The sequence below is a fragment of the Nesoenas mayeri genome (assembly GCF_963082525.1).
Source record: "Nesoenas mayeri genome assembly, chromosome: 1".
In the NCBI taxonomy this organism is placed as follows: domain Eukaryota; kingdom Metazoa; phylum Chordata; class Aves; order Columbiformes; family Columbidae; genus Nesoenas; species Nesoenas mayeri.
Genome location: NC_137541.1, coordinates 187,335,122 through 187,349,779, shown reverse-complemented (window position 1 = coordinate 187,349,779; position 14,658 = coordinate 187,335,122). Strand labels below are relative to the sequence as shown.

The following is a 14,658-nucleotide window of genomic DNA, read 5'->3' as shown; positions in this document are numbered from 1 at the left end:
CTTATATACACAGATTTTAAAAAAACCCACACATTTAAATGAAAAAAAAATTGAATTATAAATCCATAGAGAACAGTTAGCCAGAATGACTCTATGCTAAAATGTTGTAAATCTACAGGGCACTATTTATATAATTTCTATAAGCATCATTTATACACTATACATTGCTCGATAACAACAACAAAATATTTGGTACTTTCAAATATTCCTAACAGAAGCAGATGTTTCTTTCCATGATTAAAATATTGAATTACAGCACCTTGAAGTTTTCTTAATTGCATTGCCCTGTATGTATTTCCTGAAATTGTTTTTGGTTTTGTTTTCTGTTTTGGTGGGGCTTTTTGTTTCATTGGTTGTTGGGTTTTTTTTTGTTGTTTTTGTTTTTTTTCTTGTTTCATTTTTGGGCGTTAGGAGGTTGAAGGGGGAAAATAGGTAAAGGAAAGAGAAGAGGACAATAACACAGGCCTAAGAATATTTTTGACACTGCATTAATATAATCTGAACTTATGACATATTCTAAGCATATTTTAAAATAGAAAGTCTCCCTAAGACATTGCAGGAAATTAGAATTTTAAGTACAAACATTTCAATAAGCAGGTAAGGCTACATTTCCCTAAGCATGAACATTTTTTATTACTACAAAATACATTTTTCTCCTTGAGCTGGTTATGAAGAAATAGTAGCTCAGAGCTGATATTAAGACCAAGGAACAGCCTGAGGTATATGACATTTCTTAAGCATTCACTCCAATATATTGCAAGAGTTCAGGTACCAAGCAACCAGGCCAGTTTTTCTGCTCCATTACATCAGCTAAAACTCCCAAACCTCTACAACTTCACCCACAGAAAAGTGGGACTCCTCCCTCTTGAACATGCACGGGAGCGGCTGCCTGATGGCTGGGAAGAACAGAGACAGCACAGCTGCTTCCTTTTGCTTCCAGTGACTTCTGATGACGGCCACTGAGCAAATAGAGTATTCCTGCTGAACAAGACTGAAGTAGTGATTTTATTCTATGTTTGTTATTCCTCCGTCCTTGGCTATGAGTGAAATGTTAATTTTAATACCTACTCCTCCAACAGTGCACTTACCCTTATGACTGAAAAGCTGGTGAAAAAAACATTAAATAAACAGATCACCTTCATAAAAAGCTCTTCTCACTATTTACCATATCTCTGTGAAATGGAAATCTAAAACAACCATCTCAGGTTTTTCCCTTTACTTTGGACACGTTTCATTAATCTCAGCATCACTTTACGAATGCACAGAAGATGCACCTTGGAAGGTACAATTTTGTCTCACCTTCAATAGAACTGTTAACTATTTGAAAATTAACTTCATAAACAATGCTAAGCATTGTTCTTTCAGGAAGCAGAAAAAGCTAAGTGGAGCTTTCTATATATATTGAGTGAAAAATAAAGCCCAACTCCATAAAACAATTTGAAGCAGTATCATTTTATGGTTACAAAAAATACAAGGAATAAACTGAAGCCTAAGGACATTGCTGAACCAAAAATCAGATCCTGAGAGAAGACTGCAACTCATAACTAAGTGTACTTGTACTAGGATATAACAGGCTGTGTCAGTCTTTAGAAACTGGTATTAATACAGCTCATGAAGACAAGGGCCATGCAGCCTCTGCGGTGTAGGCAAGAAAACATTTGTTTTAGAGGTAACAGCTAAGTTAAGTTTTTGCAGATCAAACTTCAGGAATACTGTGCTCTGAACAAAGTCTGCTTGTTTCACCCTAACGAAGTTAGCCTTAAAGAGCACTCTTACAGTCAATTGCTTCCTCACCTTACCCATGCAAGTTACTTATAATATCTTCAAGAATGGAAAGATGCATGCAAGACCATGTTTTATACAGTTTCCAAATACATCCAACTCTATATATCATCCATCACCATTAGAGATTAATCAAGGACAAAAAAAACCCTACCAAAACAAAAAAACCCCTCACTGTTATCTGACACCATTTGGTTTATTCATGTATTGTAATTACTTATTCCCCACAGCTACCAGTGTACTAGAAGCACTTCTACAGCAAAGTAGCAGGTACACGCTTTACTATTTTTGTACTAGTCCAACACGGAACTCAAGTGACTTTCATGAACAGTGTTCAGAAACTTTCATTACTATGAGATGTTTTCATGCTTGCTCACTGATGCTACCATGTGCAGCTGTCAGAAGGCACCAATTAAGAACAGCCAACTGAGGTGTGATTATTATTATTATTTTTTTTTTTTTTTTAGTGGAGCTCCTCAGATTTACCTGCTTAGCATAGACCCTTCCAGCCCACAGGTCTATTTCCACATTCATGTTTAAGACTGCTTCCAAAATGATTTTATTTTTATTTATCTCAACTTTTAGGTACAGGAATGCTGCACATGAGAGCACAAATGAAACAAATTGCTCTAGATAGTCACCTCAACATAGATAGTTCCCTCTCTAGTATGCATATGCACAAATAGAAGAGATGTCAAGAAGTAATGAAGCTGGGTAGACTGGGCTAATAGAGGATGAGTAATTAATTACTCCTTTGTGAATTATTGTGGAAAATCTGGTCTTCCCTATGAACACCAAGAACAAGGATACAAGCGATCAAGTAAACTTCAGGGTAGAAAATAGGAACATGGGATAGATGCAGTATCACAAGAGCTAAGATAAAGGGAGGAAGTTAAGACTGAAAAATAATGTTCAGTGTCAAATTAAAAATTGCTTCTGAATGGACAATATAATTACAACTTGCACCATCAAAATGGTACAATACTGGAACAGAAAGTTGACAGTTGTGTGTATTAAAACCTTTTAGCTACATCCAAGTCATTGGCCAAACTTTAGGCAGAATATTATTTCCTTTTCAGTTTTATTATGCAAATTAAGAGATGAATAAGCAGTTCTATGCCCATGGATGAAGTTTCACAATGGCATTATCTTCCAACCTTTGCACCTTGGTCACTGAGCTTCTCATTTTCGGTAACTATAATTGGTACCATAACACCAAGACATCTATTAACTACCCATATCTTAGTTTAGTGAATAAGGACTCTAAACAGAATTTTTTCTATCATAATAAGCTTCCAATTCTTCAATAAAGAAAAACTTAAATTTTCATTCAAATCTAGATCAGCAGTAATCCACTTCATCTTCTGTGATGTTGTAAACCTTCTTTACTACCTTAATTTTATTATATTTAGGTAATTTTGCTGAGTGCCTTCTAGTTCAGCAACAATTGTTGGATTGAAATGCTACTTATTTTTTTCCAGATTCAAGTATAACAAGCCTGATCTTCTGCCTGCTGCTGAAATATCTTGTTACTCATTCACCATTGAAGTTTTAATCTTTCCAAGTCTATAATTTGCCTAACAACTTACGTTTCTGACTTAAATCAGCATCATATGCTAAATAAAACCAAGTACATCAGAATCACCAAAAAGAATTACAGGTGTTCAGTAACTACTGTCTCATTACCATTTGTCTTCTCATAGGGTTTTCCTACCTTGGTAAGCAGCAATAAAGCAGATTCCACACTTGTCCTTCACATTAAATTTGATACTCACAATTTAGCAAAGTAGCTTGTGCCTTTTACACCTTAGATTTATTGTTGCTAAGGAAGCCTGTTTGAGCTGCTTTGATAATATTATGAAAAAATGTCACAGAATACCTTAGCAGTTCATCAGTTATCCAGGAAACAAATCTGAATTTACAAGAAGACATAGTTCCTAAAAAAATTTTCCACCTTTCTTCCATGGCAGTCATGCCATGCTGACAACAACGCACGTGGCATTGACGCTGGTCCTGAACTTGACCACAACTGACTGCAGTGACACAGGATTAACTCAGAATGAACAGGTCACTCAAGTCAGTCTAGGTCTTACTATTCATATTATATCCCTCAGTTATTTCAATAGTACTGTTATCTAATAAACTCTGCATTCTAGACCATTCTTTTGAAATTCTCTCTTTTCATGTATAGAAAAGCATCTAAAGAGCATAATCTTTACAATCCTCTGCCAGCATTCTCCCTTAAAACTTTAAAAACAGATTTAGGATTATCAGGTGTGTGTGTTTTGTTTTGTTTTCAAACTGAACTAAAATTATGCTGTTAAATTATACAGTTTAATTCACAGAAGTCATAATAATCATTTATCCCATAGTGTTAGCTTTAGGGAACTACTACAGTAACCAGAACTTACTCTTCTTTTTTAACAAAGGAACTAAATGTTGTCTCAACAGGCAAGTTCAGAAAATAATGAAAAGCTCTGCAGCAATTTCCACTTACCTTTATCTCAGGCTCTTTTTCACATTCTTCTATATATAAATCATAGAGTTTTTGAAATACAGATTTTCTGAAATTAAAGAAGTTTAAAATGTAACCAAAACTAAATCAAATAAATGCTATTTAAATGCTAAGTACTGAAAATCTTGCTACCTTCCACTGGATAAATATTTTCTTTTGGGAGGTCTCTGACGGGCACTTTCAATGATATACTAGAAGAGAAAAGTAGACAAAAAAATAACATATATATTACAAATAAATTTAATTCTAGATACTGTGCAACCTTGTATCAGTATCAGACAGTGTTCTATAGACATGGAAAGTAAATAATGGTTATGGTACACGTCTGTTTCAAAAAGTACTAAACATGATCTGGTGTATGTTACAGTCATCAGCAAGAACTCACCTCAATTTAGCCGTTAAACACAGTATTTCATGGCTATGGCATGAGTTGCACACCATGTCTTGATTTTACATTCATGTTTTGTTATTACAGTAGTAAATAACAGTATTGTAGCAGTTAAGACAGTAACATAAGAAAGTTAACATGCGAAGATACAATCAAGTTCATGCATACTGACAATATTTACAAATCAGGTACTCAACATAACCAACTTTGGGAGGTTTAGTTTTTCCTTTGTTTCCTGCATTTACACTAGTTTTCTCTATAGTGCTCTGTATTATAAATACAATTCATGTACATTAAATATTTGAATTAAAAAATAAGAATAAAAATATAATCCAATGTTAAATATAGCTTATACTCTAACAAGATTTTTTCCAAATCTCTGTTTTTTTGTCTGCAGTATTTTGATTAACAGCTTAGTTCAGAATTTCAATGCAGAGAGGTTCCCTCACAGAAACATGTATTTCCCATAACAGGATTCAAGGTCACCATTGTACCAGATGTCAGCATGAAAGAACGTGTGTTAAGGCAATTGCTTCTTCGTTCTAACTCGGCTACCCTTAAAAACACAAAAAGGATTTTTCCAAATATTTCTGACAGGTGTCTGTGGATTCCCACTGTACATTTCTGCTTATTTCACAGCACACGGTTTTGCTTGTTTGAAAGGGGAAAACTGAAGTCCTGCATATTCTATCATCATTGCACCTGATGATGTTCTCAGTACAACACAGGTAAGAGACAAATATTCAGCATAGGAATTTTAGTGAGAATTTTGCAAAACGAGTGTTCAACATATAGGTGATTATTGATGTGCATATATATTTATATAACATATTCCACCACAGTTTTTCGGAATATAAAAATATAACAGTTATTTTTTAACTGAGATCAAAATATTAAGTGCAAACAAGAAATGTAGCTACTCCTTACCTCTGCACGATCCAATGCCAGTTCTAAAGCTTGTTGCTGCAAGAATGACAAAGGTTTTTTTTCAAAAAGTACATGAAGTGTTTAAACATCTTCAAACATAAAAACCACTACAACTCTATTACTACTGATATGAATTTATAGTTAGAAGATGGGCTCAAACATTCTCTGGCATATACTAAACTTAGCGACTGAAATCTCACATAACTGCATCAACAGTAATTAATTCCACTACTAAATGCCTACACTTGCAAGATTTTGACTGAATAACAAAGTGTTAGAACAATGAAAGGCAATAAAAATTAAAAGTAGGAATAGAAATCACACCTAATAGAAGTAACAATAATAATAAATATTAACCAAAACAATTAGAGATAGCAAGTGGAAAATCTAGACTTCACTACTCAAAAAACAGAGTGTTTTGGAGAATCGTTCATTCTCCAGTAAAGATTAAAAACACTTCTAAGAGATACTCCTTCCTTTATATTATATTTATTATATTAGTGCTATGCACTTGATGTGCTACTACTCATTAGAACCTGTCACTGCAGAACCTTAAAATTTTAGATATATGAACATATCAAATACTCATGCTTTCTATAGAGGTCTAGTAGATAACTGCACGATTTTAGACACTCAATTCACTCTCTGCTTGACAACAGGTAAAAATCCACAGCAATATTGTCACCTGTAAATAGAAGAATACTATGTGGAGGCAGGATTTATACTTTGTACTCAATTGTCTAACACTGGTCGTGACTGAAAACACACCACTAGGTTTATATGATAATTCCTACGATGCACTGCGCAGTGACTGTTTAGAAGTATTTACAAGCTAAGAAAGAAGACACCCCTGAAAAAAACAAATATCAGAACTCAGAAGAGACAAGCAAAATAATTTTTTTAAGCAAATGAGAAACATTAAGGGCATTCTCTTCATCAGCCAGACAGGTAGCAGACTAGAGGAAAAAGATCTGAAAATATATTACCTGAATCATAACTTACCATTGTAGCTGAAGCCAGGTGACCAAATGGCTAAACAAGTACTTAAGAAGTTTAGTGCAGTGGGCAAAGAATCATATTTTATGGTCACACTCGGGGTACTGAAAAAAAAAAGACAAAAATATAATTAGGAAACTAAATAAGCATTATATTTAAATATAACATTTTCAGTGGCTAATTATACTTAAATTTAACTTGCATGGTATCCTTTCCTCCAGAAGTATAAACAAAAACATTCCATTCAGTGTAAGTGCAGAAGTTACTTTTCTAATGACTACTACTACTTTGCACAACAATTTTATATTAAGTATATTAAATATTAAAGTAACGATACGCATATCATTGAAAATATTCAGCCAAGTACTCTTCTCTACTGCAGCAGTCTACCTGGACACCCTAAACATCACATCCACAGATGCACAGAAAGCTAGAACATTTAATGACAAGCAGCCAGAACGTTTAGCATACCCTATTAGGGGCTTTTTGTTTTGCTCTTATTAAGGTATTATTCAACAGACAACAATGTCACTAGCAGTGCCTTCTATTTTGAGATGTTAGTTTAATTCTGACTCATAGTAGGCTGTCAAACAGAAAGTGAATAAAACTTGCACAGCACTAGCACGTTCTTTAGATGTTCTTGCCCTCAGATACTACATCCCTATGCCACTCTATTTTTAATTTCAGCTAGATAGTTGCATGTGAAAGAAAAAAAAAAAAATCCTCAAAACCCCCAATCTTTAAATCCTGTCTTTTGTATCATTCCTAATGATGAGATGTGAAAATTCACATAAATTTTGCTTTCACATTTGAAAACTACAGTGCTTCACTATACTTGAAACATTCACAAGTAATTCCAACAGGCATAATTTTAATTTGTGCAAATATTTCTGTCGCAGCTACATTCCACATCAGCTATGGCTTTGGCAAACACCTTCTTAGATCTCAAATGACATATGCTTGCTACCTCACACCTGCCTAAACCTTGCTTAGCTGCTTCACCATGGACCGATTTCTCACAGAATCACAGAATGTTAGGGATTGGAAGCGACCTCGAAAGATCATCTAGTCCAATCCCCCTGCCAGAGTAGGAATGCCGAGGTGAGGTTACACAGGAATGTGTCCAGGCGGGTTTTGAATGTCTCCAGAGAAGGAGACTCCACAACCTCCCTGGGTAGCCTGTTCCAGGGCTCTGGCACCCTCATCGTGAAAAAGTTTCTTCTTAAATTTAAATGGAACCTCCTGTGTTCCAGTTTATACCCACTGCCCCATGTCCTATCATTGGTTGTCATCAAAAAGAGCCTGACTCCATCCTTGTGACACTCACCGTTTACATATTTATAAACATGAATGAGGTCACCCCTCAGTCTCCTCCAAGCTCAAGAGCCCCAGCTCCCGCAGCCTTTCCTCATAAGGGAGATGCTCCACTCCCTTCATCATCTCCAGCAGTTCCCTGTCCTTCTTGAACTGAGGGGCCCAGAACTGGACACAATATTCCAGATTTCAGTAGGAAAGAAACCCCACAATGACTTAAAGCTCCCTGCAGGGCTGGAACCTGCTGGCTTCTCGCTGACGGCAAGGCGGTAGGTAAAGAGCAGCTTGCAGGGGATGGCCCCGGGGGCGTCCCTCCGTGCCATCCTATGGGCCAGCTGTTCTCCGACTGCCTCTCCGCGCACCCCCGGCTCAGGCCGAAGCCAGGTCTCAGGAGCGGCACGCCGCACAGCCCCCGGCCCGGCTGCGACCGAGGCGCAGGTGCAGCCCTGCGGGGAACGGGGAGTCCCATCCGCCCAGGCCCGCTGCGACCCCCACTGAGCGCCGCCAGGCGCCCGCCGGGGTTGCCGCCGTCTCCGCGAACACCGGCCTACCTGCGAGGGCGGAGAGCGGCCGGTCGGAGCCACCGACCGCAGCGGTCTGCCGTAAAGGACCGAGCCAAACCGCAAGGCCGCGCCGCAAGGCGCAGGCCAGGCCCCCGGCTCCCGCGGCCCGCCCCGGTCCGCTCGGACCCGCTGCCACCCGACCAACCGCCCCCTCCCCGGCGCGGGCGGGAGAGACCCGTGCCGCCGAAGCGCCGTTACCTGCCGGCCTCCCGCAGGGCTCTGCCCCCCGCGCAGTGGCCCCCGCCGCCCGCTCATCCGCCCCCGCCTCAGCCCACCGCGGCGCCCCCGGCCGCTTCCGTCCCGCCGCTTCCGAGTCGCTCCCGGAAGAGGCGGGGCAGTCGCCATGGCGACGAGGTGGGTTAGGTGGAGGGCGGGAAGCGCCTGGCGGCGTCGCCATAGAGACGGGAGGGCGGGCTCCTATGCCCCGCCCCTTCGCGGGCGGCCGGCGGGCCCCGCCGGCGCCGGGAGCAGCAGTTGGGCGCTGGGAGGCGGGGCAGGCGGGGCGGCGGCAGCGGGCGGGGGGGCGGGAGCCAGGGCGAGGTGTCTGTGGGGTTCAGTGGTATTAAAGTACCTGGGTACCTCTGCAGGCCAAGGGTTAAATGCCGGTGGGATGATCTGAATAGGCGTCCTCGTGTCTCAGGGGGCCGTAAGGATATTTGTAGATTTTTGATGCGTGACTCCCAGGCAGCAGCGCATTGTGGAAACTGCTTTGACTGAGCCACAAAGATGGTGAAGGGAGTGGAGCATCTCCCTTATGAGGAAAGGCTGAGGGAGCTGGGTCTCTTGAGCTTAGAGAAGAGGAGACTGAGGGGTGACCTCATTAATGTTTATAAATATGTAAAGGGTGAGTGTCACACGGATGGAGTCAGGCTCTTTTTGATGACAACCAATGATAAGACAAGGGGCAGTGAGTACAAACTGGAACACAGGAGGTTCCATTTAAATTTAAGAAGACATTTCTTCTCAGTGAGGGTGACAGACACTGGAACAGGCTGCCCAGGGAGGTTGTGGAGTCTCCTTTCTGGAGACATTCAAAACCTGCCTGGACACATTCCTGTGTAACCTCATCTGGGTGTTCCTGCTTCAGCAGGGGATTGGACTAGATGGTCTTTCAAGGTCTCTTCCAATCCCAAACATTCTGTGATTCTGTGAGGGCAGAGAGGGAAGGTTGGATGCTTGGTGGTGCAAGGACAATTTGAGGTCCAAGAAGGATTACTTAGGAAATGTATGGTGGACACATGGCTGAGGAAGCTTTGCTTAGTGTAAGCTCAGTACCGGAATGTAATTTTTGCTCAATCATAATGCTCTTTGTTTAAGTAATTCCCATTTGAGGTATACTGGAATTATTCTAAAGAATCATTATGGGAACATTTAAGCCTCTTTTCTCTGTAACAGATTGTTGTGCGTGTTTTAGCGGCTGCTTCTGGGTAACTTGCTAGAGCTGCTAGGTGGTTCATCAGATCAATATGCAAACAACCTTCAGTTTGAAGTGAAAAAAGCTGTTTTTAAAATTGCACTAAAAGTCTGGTGTATCAAAAATGGCTGCCTGTTTTGGGGGGTTTATTTGTTTTTCTGGAATGCTCAATTTTCTGTAAAATAAGACAAAATAAAGCAGAACTGCATAACAGATTGGGTATACATAGGGTCATGTACATATTGAAAATTTCTTTGAATTACAGAGTAAACAACAAAGGGATTCGAGGCAGCTTGAGAAGAAATTTACTGTCACCTCTCCCTCCAGAGAGGTTAAATAATGCCTGTAATGTGTTTGGCAGATATTTGTCTAACAATGATCACATCTGTCTGCAAGCAAAGTTTAATAATATGTCATTACACATTAACAAACATTTGTATTACTTGGTAAAATATCTTTCTCATAAAGGATTGAAACATCATCATGCTAGGAAAACAGTTTAATGTAGCATTTGTATTCCTAAAAGAACAAGAATTAGGAAAAATATTTTAAATCCATTGTCCCTCAGCATGGACAGGAGCACCAAAGGATGTGTCTGAAAACTACTGCTGGGTTCACACAAGATGCCCACAGTGCTGTGACAAGTCACTCCTGTGGGCACCCTGGCAGGAGGGCTCCTGGTTGGGACGCTAGTGTCCATACTCTGAGTCTGTAAGTATTTCTGAGCTCTCCCAGGCATGTCTACACTGTACATTGCACATGCTGTCTCTGGGCACAGCAGTTCCTTGATGTGTTGTTCCTGTGTCCTTGATGTGCCTGTTGTTCCCAGGCCTTTCCAGCACTTCTGGCTGAGTCACTGTTTATAGCAATGGGCAAGTGTGCTGCTCCATGATTCAGCAGCCAGTCTGATGTGAAACACCACACCTAGCACTGCCCTTCAGTGCCTTTGCTAACCTTGCAATGCCGACGTGTCCTAATGAGAGGTGACTTGAAAACCCAGTGAAATTTAGACAAAAGGAGCTCTAGGGAGCTCTGGACACAGAGTAATGCTGGAGAGTTTCCTGTAGGACCACCCAGGTGTTATGTTTTATTGGTGGTGACACTGATTTTGTTTCAATACCAAATTCTTCTTAGCCTTTCTGTGTCTCACGCTCAAAGCAGAGCCAAAATTTTGAAGTCATAATTGCTGATGATGCCTGGAGTCTCTCAGATGTTCTCAGCGCAGACAATAAATACCTCTGATGTGATCAGCATTCTTTAGATGTGCGGATAAACAAGATGGGCACCTAATTTCTGCATGTAAAAATGTTTTGTCAGGAGCCCACATTGTTCCTGAACACCAGAGAAGAGATAACCAGGATCTCACAGTGGTCCAGAAGCAGGTGGCAGCTCTTCCTGGTCTCATCCAGGCACCTGATAGATGCGTTGTGCAGCAGTTCTGCAGCTGCATTTGATCCAACTTTGAAGCTACCCCACCTCTGAGCAGGCAGTTGGACTACCTTTCAACCTGATTTTTTCTGTAGTTCTGTACTGTATGCCATCTGCTTTACATTACCCAGTAACTATAACAATTATCAGAACATAATTGTCATTATGAAAGCCATTTTCAATCACTTTTTTCTGCAACCTGAAGAATGCTGGGAATGTGAGAGTGCTGAATTGTTAGCTAGGCTTTGTTTCAAAAGGATCACTTATATTTTAAAAAATTTCTGCTTATGTCTGTAACTTTCAATATTTTAATATGGTTAGTAAGAGTTGCACATGGTGAAATACAGGCATAAAATATCATTTAATCTCAGCTTAATCGGATGCCCAGACCATCGTGTGGAGCACTGGCTTGCCACCAGAGTGGCAATATATGCAATGTTCCTGTGTTTTTGAACTCTGTTATATTTTACTTGGGATAACCAGGCAGCCTCTTTCTGCTCAGCAATATCTTCATCCTCCTTGAGGGACCCACACACTAACATATTCTTGTTGCCACAGTCTAGCTTGGTGACCATGATGCCAACCATTTGTTGACTGCACATTCTGTCCCTGCCCAGTGCCCATCTGCACAGGCCTTTCTTTGGCTTGTGTGGTGCTGCCTTTGAGAGCAGCTCTGTGCCAAATGCCATGAAGTCCCACAGGGATTCACTGCAGAGAAATGGCAACACAAGTATCTGTAGAACAACTACACATTTCCTAAGATCTCCTATCTGAAGGCTTAGTTAATATAGCCAATGACACATATGAATCTGAGTCGGATTTCTATGCTCAGGCTGAGGCAGTGACTCAAGTATGGTCCCTCTCATTTGAGTACAGATGAAAAAAGAAATGACAACATGCTATGAGTAGGAAATTGTTTGTTCAAGTCAGACAGGCTGTGGGCATGTGAATGAAACTTAGGGCAAAGAGCCATGAACTCCTGAATTTTAACTCAGTTATGTCATTTTCTTTCTGTGTGGGTACTCATAAATCCCTGTGACTAACGTTTCCTACCCTGGGTATGTACATCCATATTTAGGACTTAGATGATTTGCAGACAGGCTGAAGACACAAAGCTTCTTTTTCTTTTTAAGATCAGATACAACTTGTCCAGTACAACCACGCATTCTTTTGTAGGCACATATTTCTAATCTGACTTTAAATAGAATTTTACAGTTTGTTAATAGAGATGAACAGCATTCTTATTCAATTTATACTCAGTTTGTTGTCTGAACATTTGTTTTTCCATCATAAATGCTCACACAGAAGGGTACAGAGAAACCCCTTCATTTATTCTCAGGCAACAGGAGTCAAGAAAACATGAAATACTGTGGAGTAAATGTTTTGAAATGACTTGGAGTAGGATTCAGTGCATAATTAAGACACATAAAGTAAATGAGCTAATAGCACGGGTGTTTGTTGTATTCAATATGGAGTTTGGAAGTATTTGGGGAAACCTGCTGACACCCCCTGCTGATGCCCCCTCACCCTGAGCAGGTGTTGTAAATAAAATAAAAATAAACAAACCCATGCCTCCTGCACCTTCAACTATTTTATAGTAAGACATTATCTTTAAATTCTACAAGTTCTAACAAACCTATAAGAAGCTGGAAATTATGTTTTCTTCTCATTCTTTTCCCAGATATAAGATTGCTCATCAAACAAATTCATACATGACATTACTTCTTTGAGTCCATCAGTTGGTGCTGTGATTGCCTACATCTTAAAAGCTAAATCTACGTGAGTCATGTTAGCTCACCTTGGCACCTTTGGAGACAGATTCCCTAGTGCCCGTGCAATCTAACCTGTAGCATTTGCCATGAGGCAATATGAGTATCTCGTTTGGTCAAGAGAAATGGGAAGGAAGGAATAGTGCACTAAGGTATAGCACACTCATAGGTATATAGTTCATATTCATCAGTGGTCAGAATGGCAGTGAGTCACACCATACTGTCCCATGTCCTGGAGCACTCCAGCATAACCAAACCTCATAACTTTCTCTCCTGCCTAACATACCAAAGACAATCAATTCACCTTACTCAAAAGTAGGTATTTTGGATAAGTAGTTTTGGTTGCTTGAAGATAAGTGTCTATTTCCTTTTGTGATTCCCCTGGGGTATCTTAGACACTTTTTCAGGACTGACAAATATGACACAGAACTTAAGGGAGATCTGTACTCTTCAGCTGGAGAGGTTAGCCAACAGAGTCTAAAATGGCACTACAAGGCTGTCTTTAGTCAACCAGTAGACGGCCAGCTGAGTCACTCTCCTGGACTCCCTGGCTGTGCTGATAATCTCCTCTGACTATGGGAGCATTAACACTTGTAGACAACTAAAATTAGGCATCTCCATCTCAAACTGAGTCTTTCTGCAAGAGCTCTCCTGCTTCAGTTTTGGCATATTGATCCAGAGACACCTTATAAACAGCCTTGAATTTCAGAATGTTCTGAATTATCCTCCTCTTTGTTGGGTTTCTGGTTTAATAGCTAAAGAAATTGATTTATCATTGCAAATTATTTATGATTTCTATCAGAAAAATATAACAGTCAAAGCTACTCAGTGCCAATCACAGTATTATTTTGAATTTTCTCTTCTTCTTGCAGTTGCAGTGAGGTTACCTAGAGCTGGACAACCTTGTCCACTTTGTAGGACATTATGTAGCCTTAGGGGGATGAACAGGGCATTCACGTCATGGATCTATGGGACACCCAGAGACAATGTCTGTTCCACAGTCCAGTTCAGTTTTTTCAACATCTCCATCTTGCTCTTCTGTGAACTTATTTGCACCTCTAACACTTCCCAGTCACGGAATCACAGAATGGTTAAGGTTAGAAGGGACCTCTAGACATCATCTAGTCCAACCCACTTGCTAAGGCAGGTATACCTAGAGCAGATTGCATAGGAATGTGTCTAGGCGGGACACATAAAAGACTACATAAAAGACTGTCTTACTCCTACCAGCATCTCACAGACACAAAGGAGGAGCAGGATGGGCAGCCTGGCTATCCCTTCTTCATTGCTTCCACCTTGCTTCAACATGACAGCTGCTACTAGGCACAGCACGAACTGGTCAATATGAGATGAAATGGAGTGAGACTTACTGGGATTTCTGTACACAGAAATATGGAGATCGGAGACTGAATTGAGGAGCTAACATCCTCCTCAGGATAGCAAATAAAGCAAGAAGATTTAACAGCAGACCAATGGTAATTTGGAAATGTTGTGAGCCACAGAGTGTAAGCCAGAGGCTGAGATCGCTAGGAGTGATTTTTGGTTTTTCTGTTTCTTTGAGA

General features: G+C 40.3%; 1 protein-coding gene across 9 annotated transcripts in view; it reads right to left on the bottom strand.

The window, feature by feature from the left end:
- SUPT20H (SPT20 homolog, SAGA complex component) overlaps positions 1–6,820 on the bottom strand; it is a 30,238-nt gene extending 23,418 nt beyond the window's left edge. For all 9 annotated transcript variants that reach the window (XM_080343485.1, XM_080343486.1, XM_080343491.1 and 6 more), the window contains exons 1-4: positions 6,615–6,820; positions 5,613–5,648; positions 4,430–4,488; positions 4,280–4,346 (exon numbers count right to left, since the gene is read on the bottom strand). In XM_080343485.1, the coding sequence (XP_080199611.1) occupies positions 4,280–4,346; positions 4,430–4,488; positions 5,613–5,648; positions 6,615–6,617 (165 nt within the window). In that variant the 5' untranslated portion in view covers positions 6,618–6,820. The remainder of the gene's footprint in view (positions 1–4,279; positions 4,347–4,429; positions 4,489–5,612; positions 5,649–6,614) is intronic.
- Positions 6,821–14,658: the final 7,838 nt, after the last annotated feature.